Source organism: Cryptomeria japonica, chromosome 1 (genome assembly GCF_030272615.1).
Source record: "Cryptomeria japonica chromosome 1, Sugi_1.0, whole genome shotgun sequence".
NCBI classification, from domain to species: domain Eukaryota; kingdom Viridiplantae; phylum Streptophyta; class Pinopsida; order Cupressales; family Cupressaceae; genus Cryptomeria; species Cryptomeria japonica.
Genome location: NC_081405.1, coordinates 698,266,608 through 698,293,831, shown reverse-complemented (window position 1 = coordinate 698,293,831; position 27,224 = coordinate 698,266,608). Strand labels below are relative to the sequence as shown.

The 27,224-nt window shown below is 38.2% G+C and overlaps 1 protein-coding gene across 4 annotated transcripts in view; it reads right to left on the bottom strand.

The window, feature by feature from the left end:
- The window catches only part of LOC131044634 (uridine kinase-like protein 4), a 345,831-nt gene that overhangs the window by 154,523 nt on the left and 164,084 nt on the right, over nucleotides 1-27,224 (bottom strand). For all 4 annotated transcript variants that reach the window (XM_057977995.2, XM_057977992.2, XM_057977993.2 and 1 more), the window contains one exon: nucleotides 26,626-26,722. In XM_057977995.2, the coding sequence (XP_057833978.2) occupies nucleotides 26,626-26,722 (97 nt within the window). The remainder of the gene's footprint in view (nucleotides 1-26,625; nucleotides 26,723-27,224) is intronic.

Below are 27,224 nucleotides of genomic sequence, written 5' to 3'. Positions count from 1 at the left end.
TTTAAACTCCAAGTACCTCAATACCTTGTTGATTTCCACCTACTAGTTGAAAAGTTGGGGACCAAATGGTCAGCTTGCATAGACTTCTACTAGAAGTATTGTAATGTCCCCACTTTAGCAGTTGACCAAGTGTATGTGCGTTAGCCTATCTCTACATGGTCCCAAGGGCTAACGAAGGGTTTAAGGGGATCTTGGATTGTTTTGGCCCAATCATTTCTAGTTTGGGCCAAAACGGAGTTGATTTACTTAGTTTCAGGCATACTTATTATTTTTAGTAAGTCAGCAAGACACAACGGAGGCTAGTTTTGGTAATTGGATTCGATACTCCTTGGCGAGAGCTTTCCGACGATCTATCACTCGCGCTATTCGGAGTCCAATTGCTAATAAATTTTAATGCCTGAAGTGTTATTAAAGTAACATTTAATTTACTTGTAAAATATTAAAGTGTTACTTTAATATTTATTTTATGGGGATGTGTGCAAATCAAAGGGGCACCCAAGGGAGACATAAGTGAATATTTTAATATGTTTTATATTGCACATCTTTTATCCCACATTGCTCAAGTGAGTTGGGTCGTCCCTTGGAGAAAGAATAAAAAGAAGCTTTTGTGGCTTCATTCAGCATGTTGAATATGAGATGAATTGGTATGTGTGAGTTGTAGATCCGTTCTTGGCATTAGAGGATGTCTATCCTCTCTTGTGACATTCTAGACGTCATTCCCCTGGGGTTTGGCCTTTTGAATCCATTGCTATCAGCTTCATTATCAAGCAAATTGGGTGCATTTCTAGCTACAAGCAGATTTAATGTTTGTTCATATCTTCTTCCCTACTTGTCCAATGCTTATGCCATTTTAAAGAGATGATTTTATGAAGATATTGGACCTATTGAAGACAAATTAATACTGCCGCAACACTATTCACGCGGGTACTATTCAAGTGGTTACTATTCACATGGGTACTATTCAAGCGGTTACTATTCACGCAGTTACTATTCATGTCACTGTAGCAGCAAGATTGAAAATGATTGCTGGAGTATTATGTCAATAATGGTGGAATAATTAGTGAGTTGATAATCTGCCATGTATTTGATTTTATTGATTCTGAAAATAACATCTTATCAGCAGTAGTTCAATCTTCAGTTTGCATATTATTGTAGTTTCCTTCTTGTTCATGTTATGTGATTTCAAATCTATGCAAAGACATAAAAAACAAACAAGCATTTCATTTCCGAAGCCATAAGGGGTTTAAACATTAAACGGTGAAATAAGGAGTTGGCTGCAAACTGTTTGACCAAATTCCTATTAGCGGCTGGTTCAGTTTTTGGGCATTCTAGGGTGTCCATTACAAGTACATTCACACCAAACCTAACATCAACAATTGTATTGTTGAGATTCCTTACAAGGATGTCTATATTCACAACCATTGGTCTCTTTCCCTTGTTAATTGTCAGTAGCATTGGATAATAATGACTTGGCAGCCTGATAATGGAGGTTCAATTATCAGGTCTTCTTTCTCACTAGATTCCATATGGGTTGTAGCATAAACTATCTCATTGTTCTTCGATACAATAGCCTTTCGAAGTTCAAGAATACTTTGTAATAAATCCACTACTTTAATTAGCATGGTAATTTGAAGTAATTGATTTGTAATATTTGGACCAAATTGTAATTGATTTATTATCGTACTTGCATTTGCATTTGAGTGGCATCATTCATTAGACATAGCATTCTGCACTCTAGCCCTTGTTTCACAAAGCCTTCTTTTTCTATATGTGGATTCAAGTACAAAACCTTCTTTGCTCAGGTACAAGTAGTGGCCAATACTTTTATCATTCCTTGCATAAATCATGTCGACACTAGCCTTTTTCTTTGTACATCTAATGTTTTCCTCATCTCTAGGTCCACAATATTTGCGCAATAGTTTGCAATTTGTCTTTCTTATGTTGGTAGTCTCTCATAAAGTGTCCCTATTCATTACATTGTTGACATTGAATGATCGAACATCCTTTGGGGTCATACTGTATTTGATTTTGACCACCCCTTTGATTTTAATAACTACTTAGAGATGAATTATGTGGCTTCTATGGAGTGGATTGTTATCCTTGTGCAAAGAGTACTTGGAATGTCCTCCATTTTGAGCATAATTGATTTGTGAGCATTTAGCTCAGTTTTCGAGTTTTCTTGTAAACTTCTTGGTGAGTTAGGGAGAACACAAAACTTTTCGAAGTGCTCAAAGTTGGTTAGTAGTGATTTTGGTTCGAGGCAATAAATTGATGGTGTGGATCCTCATGACACTTTCAAAAGTGATTTCCAACTCCAAACTTCTTGGACGAACAATCTATTTTTAGAATCCAAAAATTTGTAGGGGTTGTCACATTTTTGAGAATCCAAAAATGAGGACAACAATTGGCTCTGACTGGGAAACTTCCTTTGATTGTTGGGGCGATTGAAGGGAGTAGAATCCAAAACTCGAAGTGCCTTAGTATCCATTGGGTTACAAAGTCAAGCAACAAAGACACGAATGACAAGACGGATGATATGACTGAGGCGAAGCAACTAACTAAGACGCTAACTTGTGCAACTGCACTTATTGAATATGGAAGCCTACCTATCCTAAACTAGACACAAAGAAAACTTTTCAAATGAAACCATTCACTAGCTCAACAAAATAGTTGCCTTTCTTCAACAACTTATGGTACCTTGCATGATCATGAGCAGCCACAACCAATTGAAGAACAAACAATTGTACCAGAACTTCATGCAACACTCCTTGCAAAAGATGAACAAATTCACCTTCCTCTTGAAATGAATCATATGTACTGCTGCTCCAAAGTAGATTTTTGATGCTAGACTGCTCTTGCTTAGCTGAAAATGCATGTTTGGCCTCTTCCTCAAGTGTATCTACCGGCTTAGGAACAAGTGAAACCTTTGTCCTCTCATTGGCTTCCAACCAAGAAAGATGTCTGATTGGACATCCTCTTGATGGGACAAAAAGAGAATTCTTCTTGCTGATTACACCTTTATCAGCTGTTTTTCAACCATAACCTTATGCTGAAAAGAATGAGTTTCCTCATGTGAGCCAAGTCGAAACATGGCTACATTGCATTCCTCAGTATGTTGTTTACAAACTTCAGATTTGAGAGAATCATCAACAAGACTTGAACAAGATTCTTCTATAGAACTTTCTTGAGGACTTGAACAAATATCAAAACCTCCATCTTGGAAAATAGACTCTTGATTTTCATCTTTCTCAAGCTGCTCATGATCTTTTAACTTGTGAGATACTGGTTTGACATCAAAGCTTGAACAAAATGGTTCCATCTCATCCCAAAATGTATCCTCTTCAATATCTTCTTTACTCTTTTGAATATGAGAGTTGAAATTTATTTCAGAACAACTCTCATCAAACTTTCCAAACTTCAAAATAGAATTGTCTTTATATTCATAAACCATCTTTTCACATACCATTACATGATTGTCCTCCTTTATCAGCACCTTGGAAGAGTGGCCTTCAACCTCTTGTTGTGCATTGTCCATAGTATCCGGCATGGTCCATTCTTTTTGTTCATTAGCTTTCTGGAACTGCAGAAACCAGATTTGAGAGTCACCAGCTATGTCTGCTTCCTCATCTTCTTGGAAGAGACCAGCAAGATCACTTTGTTCAAATTCAGAATCCTCCATTGCTACATTTGTTGGTGGTGCCTCAATAGAAATCCCTTCTGGTGATGAAGGAAGCTTATCTTGATTTTCAGCTACATAACTAGGAGCAATATTTGGGTATGGCCTCCTTGGAATGTCTTCATAAGGGGAAGAGAATACACCTTGAGCTATTTGCCTTTTGAGGGCAATCAGCTCATTAGCCAACTTTTGCACCATGGGATCTCTTCTCTTGGTAGCCCATGATCCCAATGAAGAGATTTCTTTGGACCCATTTGATTCTATCTTTATCTTACCAACAAGGATAAGATCATCTTCAATATCAATTTTCCAAGGCTTGCGCTACTGTAAGGTCTCTTGGAACAGCTCTTCTCAACAAGAAACACACCTCAGGCACTTGAGCATTGATGAAGAAGCACTCCAAATTTGTAGTGGTAGGCTGAGAAACAATTGGAATTTTGTTACACAACTTATTGAATTTAGCCACAAAATCCCGCATGGGTTCATGTGACTCTTTTTTCATTTGAGCCAACTAGCTAACAATGCATGCACATCTTCTACAGTCTTGAACCTCTCTTCAAACCTAACTTTAAGTGTGGCCCAAGATATAATCGAACCAGCAGAAAGGTTATAAAACCAATCAGCTGCAATACCTTGGAGAGTCTCCACAAATAGCCTTACAGATACATCTTCGTGTTCAACACCATGAACACCACATGCAATGTAGAAAGCAGCAATGTGTTCATCAGGGTGTTGCTATTCATCTCCAAAGAACTTGGGAAAGTTCTTCCTTGAACCATCAGGAAGAGCATGCAAAGGCGGAGTCAAATTCAACGGACCAAAAGCATTCCCCTAAGGACCTTGTGCAGCTATTTAACATATCCTTGGTGAAAGTTTGAGAAATTACAAAAACAAGAATTACAATAAATAGGATACCGATATACTTCAAACAAAAGCATGAGGCTTTTGGATGCGTATTGGTATTTCCAGCAGGAAACCCCACAAAAGTTATTCCTTTTTTTAAAAAATCAGCAAGACACTAGTCTTCAAACAAAAGCATGAGGCTTCTGAATGCATTCGTCTCCCCAGCAAAGTCGCCAAAAACTGCTAGTTGAAAATTTTGTACACTCGTGAAAGCAAACAAAATTGTGGCTTCAACCACAGTGTGTGAGTATGAAACTCTCCTAATTAAGGGAAGGCTCCCACTATCTATCTAAAACTAAAATAAAAACAGGATGGGACAACAGTCTTCCTTCTTTCTTCAAGGAAGCCTATATCCTTTTCTCTCCTTAGAAAAGTGATAGCAAGAAAATGTATAATAATGGTAACACAACTTCAAACGAAAATGAGAGAAAGGAAATGAAGTTTCCTAAAAGCTTAAAGACTCCCGTCACTTCTTTCGGGACGGGACAACAATATCAAGCTCAAAGACTTGACTATTGGAAGTCCTATCTACCTTTTGCTATACTAAATTTTACAACGAATAAAAGACAACAACTCAAAGACTGGAATAATCTATTCTTTCAACACAAAGATAAGAACTAATGCAAGCTCAAAGACTTGCTGCTATTTCTTATCAAACAATATTTTTTCCTCAAGAATAGACGCAAGCTCAAAGACTTGCTGCTCCTTCTAGAGATTTTCCTATTTTAATTAATCATCTCTACTTGCAGCTCAAAGACTTCAAATCAGATTGGACTAAGCTCCTTTAGAAACACTTCGCATGGAAAAAATAAAAAGATTCAAACTCAAAAATGTAGCTCAAAGACTCAAAACTTGAGTAATCCTTCTTTATTATTCTTCAAAACCTTCAATTCACATACATAAGCTCAAAGACCTCTTGCTGTAAATTTGGCATAGTTTTTGCTTGCTTTCCAAAAGATAAAAATTACAATAGACCCCCTCAAGTATTTATAGGAGAGGAGCCATGAGAAAAAGGTGGGAGGATCCTAACTAACTTGAGAGATTCTCTCAACCACCAAGACTTATTCAATAACTAATTAAGATTTATTCCAACTACAGTCCTAATTGGACACAACTTGTAGTTGTCTTACATTTAATTACAAAAGTGCAAGTAATGTGTAACTTGCATTTTGCAAAAAATACTTTTACATGCAACTTGTCAAAACAAAATTACAAATGCATAACTAAAACTATTCCATGTGTCTAAAGACACAACTCTAACTGCATCATCCTTTGTCTGTGATGATCTTCATGTCGCTTCAGGATGCTAAAACTTGAAGTATTCTGGATTGGTAAAGACATCTTGAACCGGAACGGGAACTTGCATCCTTGTCTTCTTGCTTGGGGTAGTACTGGCTTTTCAAGAGGGAAAAGGCGGCCTTCCTCTTTTTATGTCATGACCATCTTTGTCTTGAAAGCATTCTATGCTCTCAACCATGAATTGTTGTTGTATCTCTTTTTTGTATCGTCCTTCATTCTTGAAATCTTCTTGCAAAATAAGGCACATGCCGTAATCCATTGATTTGGTAGATCGTGTGTGCAAACCCGACTGACAAGGGAAGAGATAAATTGATGCAAAAATGGGCTCACAAGTGAATTTCGAGTTTTGGAAGTTGCATTACATGTGTGGGGAAAACAAGAGCATTAACTTGCAATTGCGGGGAACAAACATGCAACTTCATATGTGTAATGGGTAAACACAAGTTTGCACTTGTAATTGGACCTTTAAGACTCATTTTCAAGTGTTTTTTGAGTGCATTTTGGACCAATTTCGGGTTCTGGATGGTTGACTGCAGGTCGACTTTAAATGGGGAAAATGAATGAAGGTGTCAAATGAGTGGATGAAATGGTATGTACGGATGAGGGAATTGGAAGCGGATACGTAAAAATGAATTTCAAGATCACTTGGAACTTTGCCAATGCAAAAATGGGAAGAACTTTCAACTTGCAACCCGGATTTCAAAACCCGAAATTGGGAAGAACTTGATTTTTTTGTCATTGAAGTTGGATTTTTGGACTAAAGAAGGTTAAGTCTTTATCCAAAAAGGGAAGAACATCAATTTTTATCTTACTTGCAATCGGGTTTCTAAAACCCGAATACAAGTAAAGAAGGAGAAATCCAAAGGGGAAGAACAACTTTACTTCACAAATTTCTTTGTAAAATGGGGAATTTCCTCTCATAAACCCATTTTTTGGGGGAAGAACCAACATATTTGAAAACAAGAAAAATGAAACAATAAGAAAAGAAATCTTACCTTGCTCCAATCTGAAAATGCTTCTCCAACAAGATGATTAATCTTTGGAAGAAGAAAGAAAAACTCTTAAAAAGAAATTAACCGCATTCCAAAACCCTAGCCACATTTTTGAAAAAATGCCCAAAACTGAAAAACGTGGCAGCAAATGCATGAGAAAGGGCATGGAAAATGGCCAAGACTCTTTCTAACCTCAACGCCTTAGCATACCAAGCCAAAAAGATTCATAAGATTGCTGATTTGTGGCATTCCAAATGGCAAAAAAACGTGGTTTTTTGAAAAAATGTGGCCGCTATTATAAACCAAAAAAAACAGCAAACTTAACCTCCATGTGGCATGAAAGGTGTCTAAAAATGCATGGAAATAGGAAGGAATCCTAACCACCTTCCTCCTCCAACAAATTCTCCACAAAAATTTGCTAAAAATCCTCAAAAAAATGTTTTTCCTTGCAAATCGGTTTTTTGGAACAAATAGCAAGTTTAAAATGCATGAAACAATGAAAATCAGGTTTTTTGGAGGATATAACAAGTTTGAAATTTCACTTTTTCAACATGTCAAAATCGGGTTTTAGAAAAGAAATTACGAGTAAAATTACTTGTAATAGGGAAATAGAATTCCCTTTACAAGTGATTTCACTTAAAACATGTAAAGGGTTTTAAAATCCCATTTACAAGTTTTTAAACACTTAAAGTCAAGCTACTGGTAATAAAACCCCCATTACAAGTTTTATAAAAACTTGCAATTGGAGAAAAATTACCCTACAAGCCTAAGAGCTTCAAGGGGGGTTTGAAAAACAAATTACCAGTTACTGGTAATGTAATATCCCTTGGCTAATCTGACCTTGTTTCGCTTATTTGAACCCCAAGGAATATTGTCAAACACTTGGCATACAATGTTTGAAGCCACTGTAGTGAATTCTTAATTTGTCTTCTTTGGGTTTGTAGGCTGCAAATGAAGTTATGGAAAGCTTCTAACAATGCAAAGTTGTTATAGAAATGATATGCTAGCTGTTTTAGACCTTACACACACATGGAATGACTGAAATTAACTAGTACAGCTAGTAGACATTAAGACAAACACTTGTCATGCATCCCAAAGTACACCTACAGCCATTAGGCATTTAAGCTAACAATTGGCATCAAAGCTAAGTGGCTGATCAATGTTGAATGTTACCATGAATGTGGAATATGCAACTTATATCTCCATTCAACATATGCAACCTCCAAGTATTCCATGATATAATCATAATAGAAAATGATGCAATGAAGTAATGATTTTCTAATACAATGACCATAGATAGAAAACCTGGAATTTCAATGGCTGCCTTGATATATTGGTTTGATTCTCCTCATACGCAAAGCCCTTGTCAAATATATATAGCTGTTCACCTTTCTAAATCCCCTTCTATAGAATTCAAACTAATGTAGCGCACTGTTCACGGCACTGTAGCACATTGTAGTCTCTTTCAATTTGCAAACAAACTCTGAAATAAACCCTCCAATCAGCTCAATATCAACTTCTGAATGAAGCCAACTCTCACAAGCATAATCAGATGATATTGCACACCCTCTATATGTTGTTACAATGAAGAAGCCACTCTCTCCAATGCCGACAAGCCTTGAATCCTGTAGAAACCCTTGGTATTTTACACTTCAATGCTCTAGAGAAACTTCAATCAAAAACTCCAATCACATAATGAAGTTCGATTCCTTTTGCACACTTATATTTCCTCAAGAAGTTCGAACTTCTTCAAAAAGCTCTTAATTAACATTAAAATGTTATAATATTTCATTGGCATCAATAATGTAATTAAACCTTGGGTTATGTGCTCATAAATTATTAATAAACTTGGCCCCCTTATCATGATAAATAGACCCTCATTTAAGTGCTTTATAATATAAAGTAATTTTATAACTTAATAATATAATCTCCAAATAATTAATGTTTAATTGAGCCAATTAAACATTAATATCTCCATGAATACTTTGTATTTTCAAATGTCGTCTGAACTGGGAGCTAACATGAGGAGACTGCATATGACCATACCCCCTTTACTAAAAATAGCAGGGGTCCATCTCTAACATCCCAAGACTTACTAAAAATAGGAAGTAGAGCAAATGATATTCGAATGATGCCAAACGAAGACCAAACTAAAGCACTCTAAACATTGGAGATGATACCAATCCTCAAAAGACCCTCTATCCAACACATTAGCCTACGAGGGTCAGGATAATAGGCTAATCTCACAAAATCCAAGTCTGCTAAAATGGGGACATTACAGGTAATCATCGAAAAATTCCCCTACATTGAAGCAAAAACATAACAAACAGACTCGAAATGCGAGGAAATTTGAAACGTAGCTTGGGGATGGATTGGGGATTAAGCCAGTCCAAAGATTAGACGAAATTCTGCATCAGGAAGCGTGCATAGAGTAAAATGTTCAACCTGCAGTGACTGTTCTGAAACCCGAAATTGCACAAAAAGCTAGGAAAAGGAAGACCAAAACTCATCAAAACTTGGACAATGATGGCAAAGACACCCCCCAATGATTTGACACTATCAAATGTGAGTTTTGTACCTCGTAAAATGTGCCTTGGAGACAAAAAATGACACCTTTTGGGCAAAAATTTGTAGGGGTTGTCACAAATTTGAGAATCCAAAAATGAGGACAACACAAAGTAAGTGCCAAAACAGGACATAGGGTGACTTACTATAAATAGAAACTTACTAAAAATAGTAAGTTTGATTTTCGGTGAAATGAAGACATTCCGAGAGGCAATGAAATTCCTAAAAAATAGGAACTTTCTAAAAATAGAAAGTTGCTTAGAATTCGCTCAAATTTCACGTGATGGATCCTTAGAGGGTCCTAACTCCAATGCAACATTCAATTTTCAAAAACCCTAAAATCTAGGACAGAAGGTAGAAACCCTAAAATTGACAAAGCGAGCCCTAGACTTAACCAAAAATGCTCAAACGAGCTGCAAGCTTGATCAAATTGACCCCACTCACTTACAAACTCAGAGAGATTGACGAGACTGCCACAAAAGACCCAAAATGAAAACCAAAAGACCGAGACGGCCTAAAAAGTAGGGGGTCCCCATTTTGAATGGGGTGATGTGTGATTAGGTCACAATGGTCCTGTTATGACCTTTTCACACATCACCCCATTGCTAATGAGGACCCCCTTGTTTCCGGCTTTCTGCGTTGTTAGGTTAGTGTTTTGGCTACTTAGTGGGCAATTTTGTGTTTCTTGTGCCCGAGTCTCGGAGTTTTGATCATGCTTGGTGTTGTTTAGGGTTTTTGAGGTTATAGGATCAAGCGTGCTTTCTAAATGATCCCAGTTTTGTCTAAGTGTAGACCCTTTTGGAGCGTTAACGTGTTTTTTAAATGTCCGTGTCAGTGATTTTAAGTGCTAAGGTGTTTTCAGACCTTTTAGAGTTTTCTCGCTCCTAGAGAATTATTCAAGTTGATTTTGCACTTTATCCCAATAGTTTTCCTTGTGTTACGCTCCATTTTTTGATGAGTTTGCCTAAGTCTAGTTGAGTTTTATTAAGTTTCAAAGTTTCTAAGTGACTTTGAGTGGAAAAATCATCATTTTCTGGAGTAAAATCCATATTCCAAGGGTTAAAAGGTCAAAATTTCATACTAGAGGTGCTTTTCCCCTCATATTCCTGACTAACCATGGTTTTCTCCACTCAAAATACAAACTGGACATGGATTTCCCATGAAATCCATACTGGCCTCATTTTTCCACCACTGATAATCCATACTAGGGTCGTTTTTCCCTTGGAAGCCTTTAAATTAAGTGTCCGGATTTATCTTGACTACCCACGTTTTTCCACCAAGGAGGTATTGACAAGGTTGCTAATGATGTTTGCATTCCTTCCACACTTGGGTCGATTTTCTACTAGTAATTAGTGACAAGTTTTTGAGGATTTTGTTCGGATTTTTATCCAGACTCGTAGCGATTTTCCATTGAGAGTGCATTTCATAATTTTGAGTCCGGATTTTCATCCAGACTGAGGTCCTTTTTCCACCAGGGAGTTTTTTTGTGAATGAAGTGAATTTTGAGTCTGGATTCTTTATCCATACCAAAGTCGATTTTCCCCTGGCCCATTTTATGTGAATTTTGATGAGGATTTTTGTCCACATTGAAATCGATTTTCCCTTGTGGGGAAAATTTTGACATTTTAAATGATTTTAGTGGGATTTTTTAATCCCTACTTGAATCGATTTTCTCTTATGGCTCAATTTTTTACTTGAATTGAAATATTTTAATAAATGAGCCCCATTTTAATTGTTTTTAAATGAAGATTGACGATTATTTAAAATTTAAAAACAGAATTAAATAATTTGCAATTAACATTTAATGTTTTTACCCTTCTAGAAGCAAGTTAGTTTCACCCAAGCAAGTATAAGAACAAGTGTTTTATCCCACATTGCTTGTGTGGTGAAATTTGGTGACAAAAGTAAGTTTAAAAGGAGGAGTCCAGTATTATTTTATTATTAAGTTTGCCAGGTGTCTCCATGCAAAGCGAATTTTGGCTAAATGTTTTAGTGAAGTGTTAGATTGAAGACTTATTCCTCCATTGTATGCAGATTGGAGTTAGATTGAAGACATTTTTCAGATTTTCCAAAGTTGGCGCTATAGTTGGAAAATATGATTTTGACTTAGCAAGTGTTTGTGCCATTGTTTGGGTGGATTCCATGCATATTTGGTCTCCTCCATCACTCCCTACTTGCTGATGTGTGGCAGACCTGGGTTTATCCTCCATTGTTGCAGCTGGTTCGACCTCCATAGGTGTCTAGAAAATCAATTTTTAAACTTATATCTTGTTCCCAGCTAATTTGTGCCTTAGGTGATTTTATCTGAAGGGCTGATTGGAGGCATTCTCAATCAATTTTCAGAGTTATCTTTCATTGTTGCAAATCTGAAACTCCATTGTAGGGGTCCTCAGAAAACAATTTTTTTCAGCCACCTACCTATCTTGTGATTTCACTTGGGAAGCATTCTTGCTCCATTCCGGAGTTTATTTCTGAGTATTTTATCATTCCTAAGGGTGCTGGTAAGTCTGAAAACTTCATTTCCAGATTTGTCTTCAAACTAAGTTTTCATTTCCATCCCTACATACATGCTCAGATTTTCTTATGTTTGCCTCGGAAGGCTGATTCTCATCAAATTTGTGCATATCTAGGTGGTGCTGGTAAGTTTGAAAACTTCATTTCCAGATTTGTCTTCAGACTAAGTTTTCATTTCCATCCCTACATACATGCTTAGATTTTCTTATGTTTGCCTTGGAAGGTTGATTCTCATCAAATTTGTGCATATCTAGGTGATTGCAACATGTTTTAAAGGTTTAATTTTCAGGTTGTCTTCAGATTTTGTTGACCTCCATTGTTGATTGCGGAAGGTGTCCTCAGACACACTTTGTGTGAAAACACAACTTTTCACACCTTTCCTTAGTCACCGTTGATCCTGTATACTCCTTTGCACTCTAGTTTACACAATTTCTAAGTATAAGGAGGTGTTAATGAATTTCATTAGGGTTTCATACCCTAATGTTGTCACATTTCAAATCTAATTGTTAAGATCTACCAAGAGTGTGGACTATTTTCCTGAGTTCATGCTCTAATTAGCTTAAAATCTTTAGGAAGTCGGGAATTCTATTAAAAGAATATTATTTATTTTCTTAAGTTCTAACTTCAAGCTTCGTACAGATGCAATGTCGAAGTCCAGATTTAAGGAAAGAAAAAAACAACAAAAGATATTAGAGATTGGATTCTATTGGATAGAATCCAAGATGTCATCCAAATGGAAGGAGATTACGGATACAAACATGCGTTTCCTAAGCCTGAACCTGATGCGACAGGGGATGTTCGGAGTCGGAAATCAAATTCCTTCCCCAGCGTATGTAAACATTATGAAGAGTGGTATTTTTCAAGCCGCTGGATTCCCACAGTCCATACAATGCAGTGAGCTTATCTTGGAGTGTGCACGATGTTATGATCCTCGTTTTCTAATGATCAAAACTCCTAAGGGCATTGTTATTGCCTACCTTGTTGAGGATGTGACTACTGAGGTGTTCGGAATTCCACGCAGAATAGATATGAAGGATGCAACTAAGGATGAATATAAAGAGCAGTACACGAAGAAGATGGATGCGTGTAAGAGTATGATAAACAAAGAGTGGATGATTGAGCCTAGCCTTCATCATTCCAAGGCTCCCAAGACACTCATGTGCACAGACTTCCAAGAGGAATATAGTGACTTAGTATTCTTGCTCAACAGAGTGATAGGGATGCCGCAGGGTGCAATATTCGATGGATGGATGTTCTATTTCATCCAGGATTGTCTTAGAGGGACATTGGTAAATTGGTCTAGAATCATAAGTGACAATCTGGACTTTCAGTGGAGGAGTGTAGAGGGGTCCAAGTCATTCGCCATGACTTCCTACTTGGTATACCTACTTGCAGGGTTCGTTTCATACAAAGGATTGATATGCAGAGGTGAAGTCGGGAATGGACAAGGACAATTCAAGAGTCATGAGTGCTATCCCCAGCTAAACATGTATAGAATTGAAGATTATAAGAGAGCAAATGATGTATTCACCATGTACATCACGTGGATGTGTTGTGCATTGCACACACTCCCTGTCGCCAACAGGGTCTCCCTCTTTTTGGTTTTAACCTTCGCCCTGTTGAGTTCTGCACAGGGTGTCTCGCATCTTTTTTGAGTGCCCGTAATCAGTCCAGTGGACGATGTTGTCATAAGCGTAAGCCTGGGAATCCGCAAAGTGAGTTTAACGCTCAAGCGTTAAAATTTCAAAGATCGCTTAAACTGGTGAAAATGCCTAAGTCTGTGCAACTCTCTTTTTTCTTTACTTGCAAAATCGCCTAAGTGAAGAAAGGGTTAAAAGCCGGCAAAAGACGTAAAAATCCCGAATTTCGCCAAGTGGGGGGTAAATGCGAAAGAGAAAGTTGAATTTTACAAAAGATGTCCAAACTCCCAATATCGTCGAAATTCAACTAAGGAGTAAAATGGCGAAGTGTCAAAAGTTTAAAAAAGACTAAATATCGCCGAACTTCTGCAAAGGGGGGTAGAATGTCAAAGTTTATAAAGTTTGCAAAGCTTCTAAAACCCCCGATTTTTGCTAAAAAGAGTGATAAAAGTTTGCAAAAGTGTAAAAAAACCCCGAAGTTCGCCAATAAAGGGTAAAATGTCAAAGTTTTTTAAGTTTACGAAGAAAGCAAACCCCCCTGAAATTCGCAACATAGGGAAAATTGCGAAAAAGTGATAAAAGTTTGCAAGAGAGTGTATTTCGCCAAACTTCGGCATGAAACGCAAAAAGATTAAAGTTTAAAAAACTTTGAAAAGGTCATACAACCCCCAATTTTTGGTGATAATGTGAAAATCGCAAACATTTTTTAAGTTTGAAAATGCTCCGAAATTGCCGAACTTCGGCATAAAGTGCAAAGAGTTAAAAGGTATCAAGAGTTTTCGCAGAAGGCAAAACCCTCAAAGTTCAGCATAAAAGTGCATAAATGTTAAAGTATAAAAACCTTGCAAATAGACCCAAATCGCCGAAGTTCGCAGCAATTTGAAAATCGCGGAAGCCTAAAACCCCATTTTTGGCAACGGCATAAAGGTAAATCGCAAAGTTTAGGGGTTTGAATAAGGCGCAAAATCGTGAAGCTTTTTAAAGAGTTTCCGTAGAGGCTACAAAGCCCGAAGGTTGCAAAATAAGGTAGAATGCCAAATTTCGGCGACCTAAAGAAAATACGCGAAACCTATTAATCCTTGCAAAAGACTCATAATCGCCGAAATTTAGAGAAAAAACCGCGAAGTATAAAGGGTTTGCAAGAGGTCATAGTGCCGATTTTCGCCAAAGGGAGGTTGATTGTGAGAAAGAGTTAAAACTTGCAAAATCCATAGAGGCCCGAAAACCCCATTTTCGGCGACAGCGTAAGGTAAAGCGCAGAACTTCCAAGTATAAAAACCTTGCAAAGAGGCCACAAGCTTCCCCAAACTTCGGCGTAGAACATCAGAAAGTGTCCAAGCATTAAAACTTCATAATCGCAGAAACCCTACCATTCCGCTTCAAAAATCGCGAGGTAAATTTCAAACTTAGGGAAGCGTCATTCCTTTTTTGTGAATCGCAAGCTGTGCATTTTTTCCAAAAAATGCAAAGCATAGGAAGGGGCATTTTCGAATTTCCCAAGGAAACCAATCTTGCAGGCCGGGTTTGTGCAGATTGACACCATATTTGCCAGGTAAGCTCACTTTGTCTCCCTTGGAATCATTTAAAATGCATGCAAGATTGGTTAGATGTGTTTATGCAAAATTGATTAAATGATTAAATCCCATAGACCGCATCTTTTCCCGTTTCAAAGGCGTCAAGCAAAGCAGTTAAAATTAGTCTGTCCAAAAAGTTAATCAGGAATGCAAATTTCAGACTTAAGAAATTTTGAACCTCATCCATTTTTTTTGAAAACCTGAACTTAAAGGCTAAGTGCAAATTTAGCGATCATTAAATGCCTAAGTCCTTGAACCGTAGCCGAATAGTAAATTTTTAATCAAAGAGCTTAATAATATTTCATGTCCAAAAAAATCAAGCTCTTTTGTTGAAGTATCATGCTTTCTTCAAATTCGGTTTTCCATTGATCCTTATGCGCTAACGTATCCCTTTTAGCTAACTTGTTTTGTTTCCTTCATCTCGTCTCGTAATCCGCATCTAGTTGTGCATGATAGATGCCTAAATCTGCAGTAGAGTCCTCAAAGACACCTGGTGCAGCCGAAACATCCCAAGCTTCTAAATCAAACATCCCTTGCAAAGGCGAGAAGATGAAATACCAATACCAGAGAGGAGGACTGAGGGAGTCAAAGGTCCATAGCATATGGGAAAACATAGGCAATACTGACCTAGGCCACATAGACATTCAGGACTTTCGAGATCGGGTATATTCCCCTAACGCCTATGGCAGGCCTAGGCGGATGATGGAAAGTGGTATCGCCCAGGCAGCAGGATTTCCTCCATCAGTCTAGAATTATGAGCTAGTAGTTGAGGCTGCCCGACATTATCAGCCATGGACCAGATTAGTACTTTTGGAGAATATGGTCCTAGCTAACTTCACACCTGAGGCCATTGGCAACGCATTTGACATCCCCTTCCCGGATAACCCCATTGCGACAACCATAGATGAAGCACAAGTTGCATATGACATGAACCCTGCTAAATGCAAGACATTGATAAACAAGGAATGGTATAAGGAGAGAAGGCCTCCAAGTAGTAGAATTGGGAAAAAGACCCCCAGAAGTGACTTTCACAATGAGCATGGAGATATGGTCACCTTGCTCAGCCAAGTTATGGGACTCCCCCAATCTAACTTTTTTGAAGAGTGGATGTTCTATTTTACAGAGCAGGTCTTCGCCAGGAAATCCAAGTTCGACTGGGCCCAGATCATCAATGACAATATCCATACCCAGTTGGTCGAACTTGAAGAGAAAAAGCACTTCACCATGACCTCTTACCTAGTTTATATGTTCACTCAACACCAGCCACTACCAGGGTTGGTCAAGAACGGTGAAATCCGGAATGGGCCCAATTAGGTAAAGGTGTACGACTGCTATCCGCAACTACATTATCATGACATAGCTCAGAGGGAAAAGAACAACCCTGCTTATGCTATTGGTCAGTATGAGCGTGTCAATGACACCTTCACAATGCGCCTAGTCAGGCTGATGCAAGGGGGATTACACATAAGGCTCTCAGACCAAGCTACCATTTTGGTACAAAGGTACGACGCTTGGTTTATTCAGTTCCCTAGGTTCTCCTATATTCGGATAGCTGGCTTTGAAGGAGCTCCTTTCCGACTTCCCCGCTATCCAACCGACAAAATAATTCTTCTAGAAGTTGCAAGGCAAGCACGTCCGACGAACAGTTTACTCAGAGACAAGTAGCGGTCCGGATTCAACTTCCCTATGATTTTGGGCAACCTCGATGTCCATTTAAAGAATCCAGCACATGCCGACGAGTCACTTGCTGAGTTAGACTCCTATGGCCTACAGGAACATTTCCCAAGGAAATGTTTTAATCATGACAATTTGGCAAAGAGAGCCTATGGCAGGCGCTACAGAGCAAAGGAATCAATTGAAGACTATTGGAAAAATTGTTCTGATGACTATGAGGTCCGACGGCATGAATATTCAAGGTTAAGTGTGCAACAAATGCAACTTTATGAATACTGTCGGGTCACGGATCAGGTAACAGATTCTGGAAATTGCTTGCAAGTTCGAGAGTTTGAGGCAGTAGGACATCTCTTACTAGGCATCAATTGGTCACAGGATCCAATCACTGACTTTGAGGTAGTTATGGCAGCCCCGCGAAGGTACACTGATCATTGGCTACACCAACAAATTGAGCGGCTAACTCATGAAGGAGTTTAGTTCACCTACCATATGATGGGTAGTCTTGATTCTCAGTCCTCGGAAGATGAGGGAACCTCAAGTGCACCAAAGGAGGAGGTTGAGAAGCCTGAAAAAAGGAAGAAGGCCAAAACTAGCAGAGGGACTCGGACGTCTAAAAGGACAAGAAGGGAAAAGATCCCTATTAGAAGACTAGAGGTCACTTCATCATCAAGGGACCCCAATTCCGATGATGATGTAGTTGAACTTTATCATATACCTGCTCCGCCCTCCCAGAGTGATGTTGATGCATTCGAAGTTGATAATCCTCCGACACAAGACAAGCTAAATACAGAGGTGAAGATCATTGATTTTGGCAAACTTGAAAATTGGTTTGAGGAAGGAGAAATTCCCTCCAATCAAGGGGCTGATGTACATGAACTCACCCAAGGGAGTCGGCACGAGTTGCAACTGCATAGTATCGGCAAAGATGACACCACCATTGAAGGAGAACGAAGGGCGGATGAGACCCACGAGCCTGACAGAACTGAGGAGCCACCATCACATGGGGATACCCAATAGTTGTTCAGTGAGGTAGGGGAGAACTCAGCTGTAAGAAAAGGATTGGACACTTCCTCCACTCCTATAACAGATCAGTTACAGATATGCAATGAACCAGCTGAAAGCATTAAAGAGAAGAGTGGGAATTTGACCATAGCATCCGGGCAGACCATACCTCAAGATTGGTTAGTTGCTCGTGCACAGCGGAAGGCAGCCACCAAGCCACCTATCGACTTGGAGGACATTTTCTCTTGCATAGGGGAAACAAAGTCCAAAGGGAAGAAAAAGCCTAAGACCTACTCCTGAATAACCAAGGATGAGCAGAGGAACCGCACAATCCATATCGCCACCCCGCCTATTGATAAGCCGGCAGATCAAATTGCGCTGGCCGATTATAGCATTACGACCGTCCCGATAGGACGAGCCACCAAAGAGCAGGAAAGGGAGGAGTTCAAGGACTCCGTGCAAAACATGCTCAGGCAACTTGACGAGATAACTGCTGAGAGAAACATGTACCGAGTTCGTGCTAAGTAGGCCAAGGGATACGTTGATCACTTGCTGAGACCGTTGCATCATGCCCCCGAATCCCATGTTCCCCCATCAGCATTGGCGCAAAGGACTACAACAGAGTTCGAAGGAGTACTGGATACCGCCAAGGCTGGCAAAGAATGGATTCAAGACATTAAAGAAAGGGGAAAACTGATCATTGAGGATGTAAAAGAAATGGCCCACCACAGAGAGACCATTTTCGTCAAATTATTCGAGGTAAAGCGGGAATGCCTCAGGGCTCATAAGGTCGCTGCTACAACTCTTCCCCTCATGAGGGCTCTTTTCTGGACCCCTACACAGATTCCTATATTGTCCGCCGTCCTAGATCCATATGACATCAGCACTCTTAAAGAATGGTACTGGACCATCAGCATGAAGAGTGACACAAAGGCCACCATTAACAAAAAGCAAGAGACATGCGAGAAAATTTTGAGGCACATGAGAGACCTTGGTGGCCGGATTCTCCGATCAATGGTTTTGGGCTGGAAAAATAGTTTGTCCGATGACCAAGTGCAGCCGAACTGGGAGGATAGATTGAGGACGGATAAGATCGCCTACTCCACGGAGGACTTGGAGTTTGCCAGCGGGTTATATTCAGACATTTTGTGTTTTGAAGCTCATCGATTCGACTGGAAAGATGGTTTAAGGCATGTAGATCGTCATTTAGAGGGCGTGCAATATAAGATATGTCATCCTCCTATGCCTTAGTTCATGGTGTTGTTCCAGTTGTGCATCAAATTTCAAGAGTATGTTTGGGCAGAACATGCGGCAGGTCGAGACCTCCGGAAAGAATATTTGAATGCCGAGGATGAATTTCTAGAAAAGGGGTCTACAACAGAAAAAGAAAAAGTGCCTTCATAAAGTGCATATTTCTTTTAAAATCTAAAAAGACACTTTTGGCCATAAAGTTCATGTTTAACTGCCAAGTCAACTGTAAATTTTGAGCTCCGTGCATGTGCACTTTTTGAGCTGTTGTTGGTAGTTATTGTTCCTCCTTGGGTGGTTGTTGATATTTACCTCCTATTTATGGGCATGTGTACTTTGTTGTACAGATGAATCTGGGCCACTTGTTTTGTTTAAATCTTGGCCATTCATCTAATTCTGAAACTCTATTTAAAGGAGTTGTTTTCCCTTATTTTTGTAAGAAGTCTAAGATTGTTGCTGAAGCTCTGGCGAAATTTATGTAGAATTAATGGAAATTAAAGCTGTTTCATTTCTTTGTGAGTGCATGGTCTCCTTCTTCACCATTTAATATTCTTGTTATGTATTTTGTTTTCGGATAGTATTTTTAGGATAAACATTTGATAGAAGCCTTGGTGTTCATACCATTAAGGACTTGTTGATTGTCACTCCCCCTGCATGGTTGGCCTGAACCCATTTATGTGCTCAGTTCAGTTGCTTAACATCAAGTGAATTAATGTCAAAATTCTGCATTTATATTTAGTAGCATGAAAATTTAGTTCCCCTTGAAGGTTGCACTAGATTTTAGAGCATTGTGCCTTTTTTAGCTGATAATGTTAAATGTGGTTTTTTGGAGGTTTCTGTCTATTTTCTTGAACATGTTATCTGAGATAATTAATCATATTTTTTCTATCTCTTTTCCCCTTTCCTCTTTTTCCTTTTTTTTTACCAAGAAGAAACCCTACAGTCAAGCTGAGATAGTATCAATCCACCCGAAATCAACTGATATAGGACTGTTAAACTTTAGGGAACTCACTTGAAGTCGTTCATCTAACCTTAAGTCCCCTTTGTGTTTCCAGCAAAACACATCAAACCACTAAGTTATCCTGCAGTCAAGACCTAACAACCGAAACATTGAGGTAATCCCCATTGATCAATTAAAAACAGCACTAGGGATTTCCTTATTTCAAGAGGATAGGATTCTTAGTATTCTATTCTGCGTTGGCCGGATGGAACCGTAGTAATGCGATTTCAGACATGTCAACAGGATGCTGCAAGGCGGAATCCATAGAAGATTGTCCAAGGAGGCAATAGACCTAATAGAGAAATATGGATCGTGGTATATTCAGTTTCCCACTTTCATGTACCTTAGGATTCATGGGTTTCAATCTGAACCCTACAGGCTTCCTAGGTATCCGTCTGACAGAATGATCTCGTTAGAAGTGGTGAGACAGCTTCTAGAGTTTGATTCCATTCAAAGAGAGAAGCATAGGACGGGCATGACATTCCCTATTTCAGTTGGGAAGACATTTGAGGTTTGCCAATCTGCCTTAGCCGCCAACAATGCAAGTGAGGAGCTTGCATTCTATCGATTTGCAACCTTCAAGAAAAGAGAAAGATTCGATCTTGATAAGAAAGGTGGAAGGATCAGAGGAGAGAAGTTCATCCATAAAGTAACAAAGAAGATTATTGGGCCAACCTGATGGACGAGCAGGCAATGAAGAGACGAATGTGGTCCAAAATGTCAGTGGATTTCATGAGGAAGTGTGGACTTTTCCTCATTTCTGATCAAGTATTAGATGACAGGGATCATACGCAACCACAATATGAGAATGAAATGAAGAAGTCAATCTTATTGCCTAATTGGTCAGAATTAGAGGAGATTGATTTGAATGTATTGATGAGAGAGGTCTTGAGTTTCTTCCGTAAATGGTGTTCCCTTCACTTATGAAAAGATGAAGTCGAAAGAGTCTGCTTTCGAAGATGATCAGAGGACTATCAGTGATGTCAAGATTCATGCAGACCAAGAGTGAAAAGCTCCCAAGAGAAGGAAAAACACACCAGGAGTCAAGGCCAAAGAGAAGAAGATTGAGGAGGTGAAGAAGAAGAAACATAAGACTATCATTCCTCCACCTATCATTCCTTCACCACCTCTCAGTGTCCCATCAATTAAGATGATTGAAATAACAGAGCAGAATAAGGAAACCCAACAATGTTCCAACATAGTGATACTACCAGAAAATATTCAAGAGTTACATGCCACAGCGACATCTGCACCACCAAATGAGAATGATGATCAGCTGAGATCCCCTACTGTCCTTTTGGAAGTTAGTTTGGAAAATGAGATATACGATTTGAATAGGAATAATCCTGATATTGATGATGATGTTATCTTGGCACTCATAGGGCTTGATCGAGAGATGTGTCTTGATGATGGCATGTAGATGGCCGCTATTCCTAATTGGCTGATGAGAAGTATGGACAAAAGTAAGAAAATGATAGAGGTATAGCCTATTGATAACATTGATGATTACCTAGCTAGGAGTGCTAAGGAGAAGGAACCCAAGAGAGCTGAGATTTTGTCGCACATAGCTAGAGATGAGACAGGAATGCAGATTGCACAGGTTGTCGTTCCTAGTGCAGGCATGACAACGGACATTGCTACTCCTATGGATTTCCAGATTGCTTCAGTTGCCCTTGGTTGCGCATCAAGAGAGCAAGAGTTTCAGGAGGTTGGTGATAATCTCAAGGCGATCAACACTAGGTTAGACAGAGAAATTGAAGAAAAGAAGAAGTACAGAGAAGAGAATATCAAACTTAGAGAGTATATTGCGAGGATAAGGCGTGAGAATCCCACCCTTATTTCCCCTATTGCAGTTGATCATCGACTACATTCACACTATGAGGAAGCAAGAGATACACTCTCGGAGGTGGAAAAGTGGATTGAGAGTGCAAGAAAACAGGCGGATGATTTCCTTCCTCAGTTTGTCCAGGCATAAGATAGGACAACAGGGCTCGTGTTTAGAATCCAGTATTTGGAGGGATTATGGGAAGAATTCCGGCCTATTCAGGAGAAGACTATTCCACGCCTCAAGGATTTGAAGAGGATTCCTAATTCCACCTTGGTCAGAGAGAGAATTGTGCACAATGGAGACAGATATGATTTTCATGGTTGGTATTGTTCATTGGCCGTGAAGAGATCAACTTATGAGAGCGCCCAGTTGAGTTGTATGGAGATGGAGGGATTGATTCAGGACATTCAAATGAAGATCCTTGCCTCAATTGAGGAATTATTGGGTGTCAATGTTAATGATGCTAGTGGTTTACACTTAGCTGAATTAAGAGACAAGATGAAATTTATGTATTTTTGTCAGTTGGACTCTTTGAAGAAGAGTCAGATAGATGACTTCGTCTCTTTGTTGATTCATGTTCATAGTTCGCAGAAGCTCATGCCAAATTGAGAGAACACTTTGGACGCTTTCTCGGATTCACTGGACGTGATTGATTTGCAGCATGATACCTTGCCTAGCATTTCTATGGAGGAGTTAGATTCTGTATTAGCTAGATTCTTGGAGTATGCTAGGAGAGAGAGAGATGCAAGGAGGAATCTTCTAGAAGATTCCCTATTTGATGACTAGGTATCTTTTTATTGGGCCATATATTGGTGGCACCATTTTTTATTTAAATCTTAATTAGGGCAATTCTAGGGTTTTGTTGGCATGATCTTGACCTTTGATCTTGTATCAATTTTGGCCATTCATTTTGTAAGAGACTCTATATATACCTCTTTGTCTCTCATTTGTAAGAGAGAGTTTTTGTAGAATTGTTGGTATATGCTACAACTATTTGAATCTGAATCATTGTTCAATTGTTTGTGATTTTGCTCTTCAAGTGTTGTCTTTGCATTCATGGTTCTTAATTCCTCCAAGTTAGATTAGAATTTATTTTCATGTATGTTAGATTGAGTAAAAGATTTGTTGAATATATTTGTGTGGAATCCTTAATCCATACAACTAGCCTCTTGCCACTGGTAAGTGCGCCTTGTGTGGTCAACTGGAGATTTGAGTAAGCTTAACTTCAATTATTATGCAACCTTTGACAAGCATCAACTTGGATGGTGTCAATGTGTGATGGTAATAGTCTGAAAATCCTTAAGTATACCTTAGACGATTGCACTAAGCTTGTGAAAATACCTGTTTGTGAGACCCTGTCTAGTTTGATTCCACTAGATTTGTTCATCATTTCCTACATTCCTAGGCCTAGAATAGATTTCCTGAACCCTATTCCTTTTGCCCTTTTTTTAGTAAGAATTAAGTCCGGAGCTTCATTGTTAAATCCTAAGTTGTCAACACACCTATTCCGCATCTTCATGATCGAAGAAGATAATCCTAACATTTGCGTTAAGTCCCCAAGTGAACACAGCAATTCACATTGACCATTGAGTTACCCACTCGTCAAGACCTGAAATGTAGAAACCTTGGAATCATTTTAGTTGATCTTATCCTTAGCATCTGAGGTGATTTTGTTCAAGAGAGGGTAAATTACCTTGGTATTTTATTCTGAAATGTTACGTGCATAAAACACACATCAACAAGTCCTCAAATGCAATCTCTCCTTCTTGAATAACAAATCAACTTTCTTTTGAATCTCTGGGTCTTCTCCTTACTTATCATGGCCTTTTACGATTTCTTTGACATAGATCTCATTTGACATCCAATTCCTTCCATAATGGTTTTGGCACTGATGATGATTTTGTCTTTGACATTGTCTTCTTAACTTCTTGACATCAATGACAATATTTCCAACAGAATAATGTCTGAGAGTACAATTATTATGCAGTCTGCATTTTCTAACTTGAAAGATTTGATGGAATATCACCACTTTTTCCGATATAAATTTGTGAAATTATGCAAGTAAGATGTTCCAATCTGCAGGTGTGCAGAGATGGATGCTCTCCCTGATGTAACAATCTAATTTATGCAAAGAATCTCTTTCTGATTTGCTGTTATCAAGAATGCTACATTGCTGTATCTGTTTGGTCTTTGGGAATATGCAATTATGGTGCTGTTTCTGAATGTTACTTCTGATCCATGCAACTTGAATGTGCCAAAAGGCTGTTGCTCATATGAGCAGATCCAATAATGGATAAAATAGAAATAGAGACAAAATCCAATGAACATGGAATGAGTATGAAGTCTTACTAAATATCTCACGATTCAGATCAGTGGCATCTCTTCATTTGGAGTAGTCATATCCTTCCCTGTTCATGGCTCCTCGTGATTATTAATCTCATCCATTTGCGCGTATTTAGGTTATTTAGTAGTGTTGGTTTGTTAAGGTCTTAATTATAATGCTCCACCGGATCTTCCTTCGCCGGCTTAACTAACTTCTTTGATGTTCTCTTTAAACTCTTATTCAACGGTGGATGTTCATGAGTAGATCTCTCCTTCCACAACCATGCTTGGCTTATATGACAGGGCATTACACCATACATGCCTCTAAAATGATATAAACCTCTAGGGCTACATCATCTTCAAAACAAAACTACTGTTCTCTATTGAATGGTGTTGTTTCTTCTGTATCAACTATTCAAGTTCATCAAAGATTTCCTTAAATGTGAATGAACAATCCTCTTATGCATTTTCATTTTTCGAATGCCTTCAGTTATTGGCACAATTTCATAGTTGGTTTTCCACCTAAGTTGTGTTTTTAAGGTCAATTCACCATTTAAAAGGCGCAGCCTCAATGAGTTCTATGCTTGTTGCAGTTTCCTCATAACTCTGCTAACATGAGTGCCATATTATATTGGATTTGCCACTTAAAAATGACAACATTTCACTAAGAATTAGATGCGCTTCCTCCTAGGCATGGTTTCATGTTTTCTTTATGATATTTGGCAGGACTTCAAGCTGCCATTGCCACTTAAAAACAGAGTTCAACTTTCAGACTCAATCTCTTCCTTGTCCACACATGGCTTACTAATGACATTGCCACAGAGCACTGATTTAGATTACTTTTGGCTCCTCCAAATGGAGTCAATCTTCTCTATTGCCACTGTAATTCACTAAGCTAATGGGCACCATTGTCAAGATTAAACTGGCAGAAACTACCAAAAAGTTTAACATGATTACTTCTTTACTCACCATAAACTTTTCACTGATGGCTTTGGTGCAGATTTCCTTGTTCCTGCCCTACTTCATGTTGTATGGTGGACTTTTAGGACGGTAAAACCTTTTGAAAAGTGCACATTTGCATTTATGAATTGAATTTCGTACCTTTCCTTTCTGTTGTTGTTCACTGCTTCTTTGCATTTGTTCATATCCTGAATCTGCATTTATTCTACTGTTGATACCTCTGCTTTTTTATTGTCCTACTAGCCTTCTTATGAATTGATTGTGAAAACAAGTGATTTGATGTCATCAACTTTTGGCACACTTTTGGTCCTCCTTTGCTAGTAAAACTGACAGTCATCAACTTGGAGTGCTCTTGATCACTCACAACCTTTTCTTATTTCCACTTTTCTCGGACAATTTTACACCATTTATTTCATTTGTATGAGCTTGATAAATAGACAATGCAACTTTAAGAATGACAAACCTTACAAGGATGGAACAAACAAAAAATTCAACCTAGATTAAACCATGACATTCAACCTTTTATATGCTACACTTATAAAGATGAATATGAAAAATTATTCACTAAAGATCTTCACCTTAAAAGTTTTGTAGGGGTGCAACGCATTGAAGTTTTATTAGTTGATTGGAAATATAGAAGTTTTATCAATTGATTGAGAATATAGTCATCTCCACTCCACTTGCCATGTGTTTTAAAATAATGGCATTCACCTATCAATCTTTATATTCCTTCTCTAGATGATTATCCTAAAACATTAATTTTTTATATTATGATGATTATCACATACCAACATAATTAATCTTTGCTTTGGTGACATCTATTTCAATATTTTTAAATGTTGATCCTTTTACTTTTAAATATTCAACATTTTACACTAATTAAAGTTGCATATCTATTGTATGATTTTTTTTTCTAAATATATATTATAAATATTTTTTACTCTTTTCCATCTCCAATACTTTTTTGAAAATTGTGTTCCGATACCTGTCCCTATCTCAAATACCACTACCAATCCCGATCCAATGAGGGTGACATAGCCACTACTTTGCAGCTAGCTTTAGCAAAATCTAAGTTCACATCATTGGATAGCAAGCCTCTCTGAGTCACAAATGCCTAGAAAGTTCAAGTGAACATGCTGTACTACACATGCAATTCCATTGCACTGAATACCACAAAATCCTGACTTTGCATCTCTCAAAATTCTATAGGCATCCAGATAATAATTTAAATTTCAGATTTTAGTTCTATATATTGAAAACTATAAATTGTGATCTATAGAGACAGCATACACCCTTCCCAAGGAAAACAGATAGGCACCTGGATTAATAGAATATTACTTTTTAAGGTATTTGATCTGCTAAATTCAAGTGATCTATATGTTTGTATAATAAATAAAAACAATTAACCATTAAGGGGAAAAATAAAACCTGTATCAACAAAAATCTTCATGTTCATTAATTCACAGAGTCGTGGATCATGAAAAACCAAAATTCCCTCTAATATGATAACATCAGATGAATTCACCTGCAGGAAATATGGAGGAAGGTCTGAAATCTGGATATTGATTCTGTATTTGTAACCTAGAAAGATTATAGAATTGATGTTTTCACATCTACTAAAGCAAAAGAAACCATGTTATAAAACTCTTTTGCAAGACACTCATCAAAATGACTGTATTTCTTTCTTTTGTTATTTAATTCATAAGGAATAAAAGTAAAACAATTAAAAGCCAGTTAACACCTTAAAAGGACAAGAAACTAGCCGGTTGTCTTCTATTTCTCATTCATTTACGGTGGAATTTCCTAAACATAGGTAGATTTTTTGAGTGCCATTACCAATTCTTTGTTAAGTGGAGGTTTTAGATGATTTGGCCACATTTAAAATGTTGAATTGATAAGTAAGGTGGCTGAATCCAGCTGGTTGCATGTCAAGATTACCATTGCAACCCTTTTTGCCTAGGCAGAGATCTTAGATGTTTGAACTAAAATAATTGTGGGCCAGGCAGAGAATTCAAGTTACCATGCCA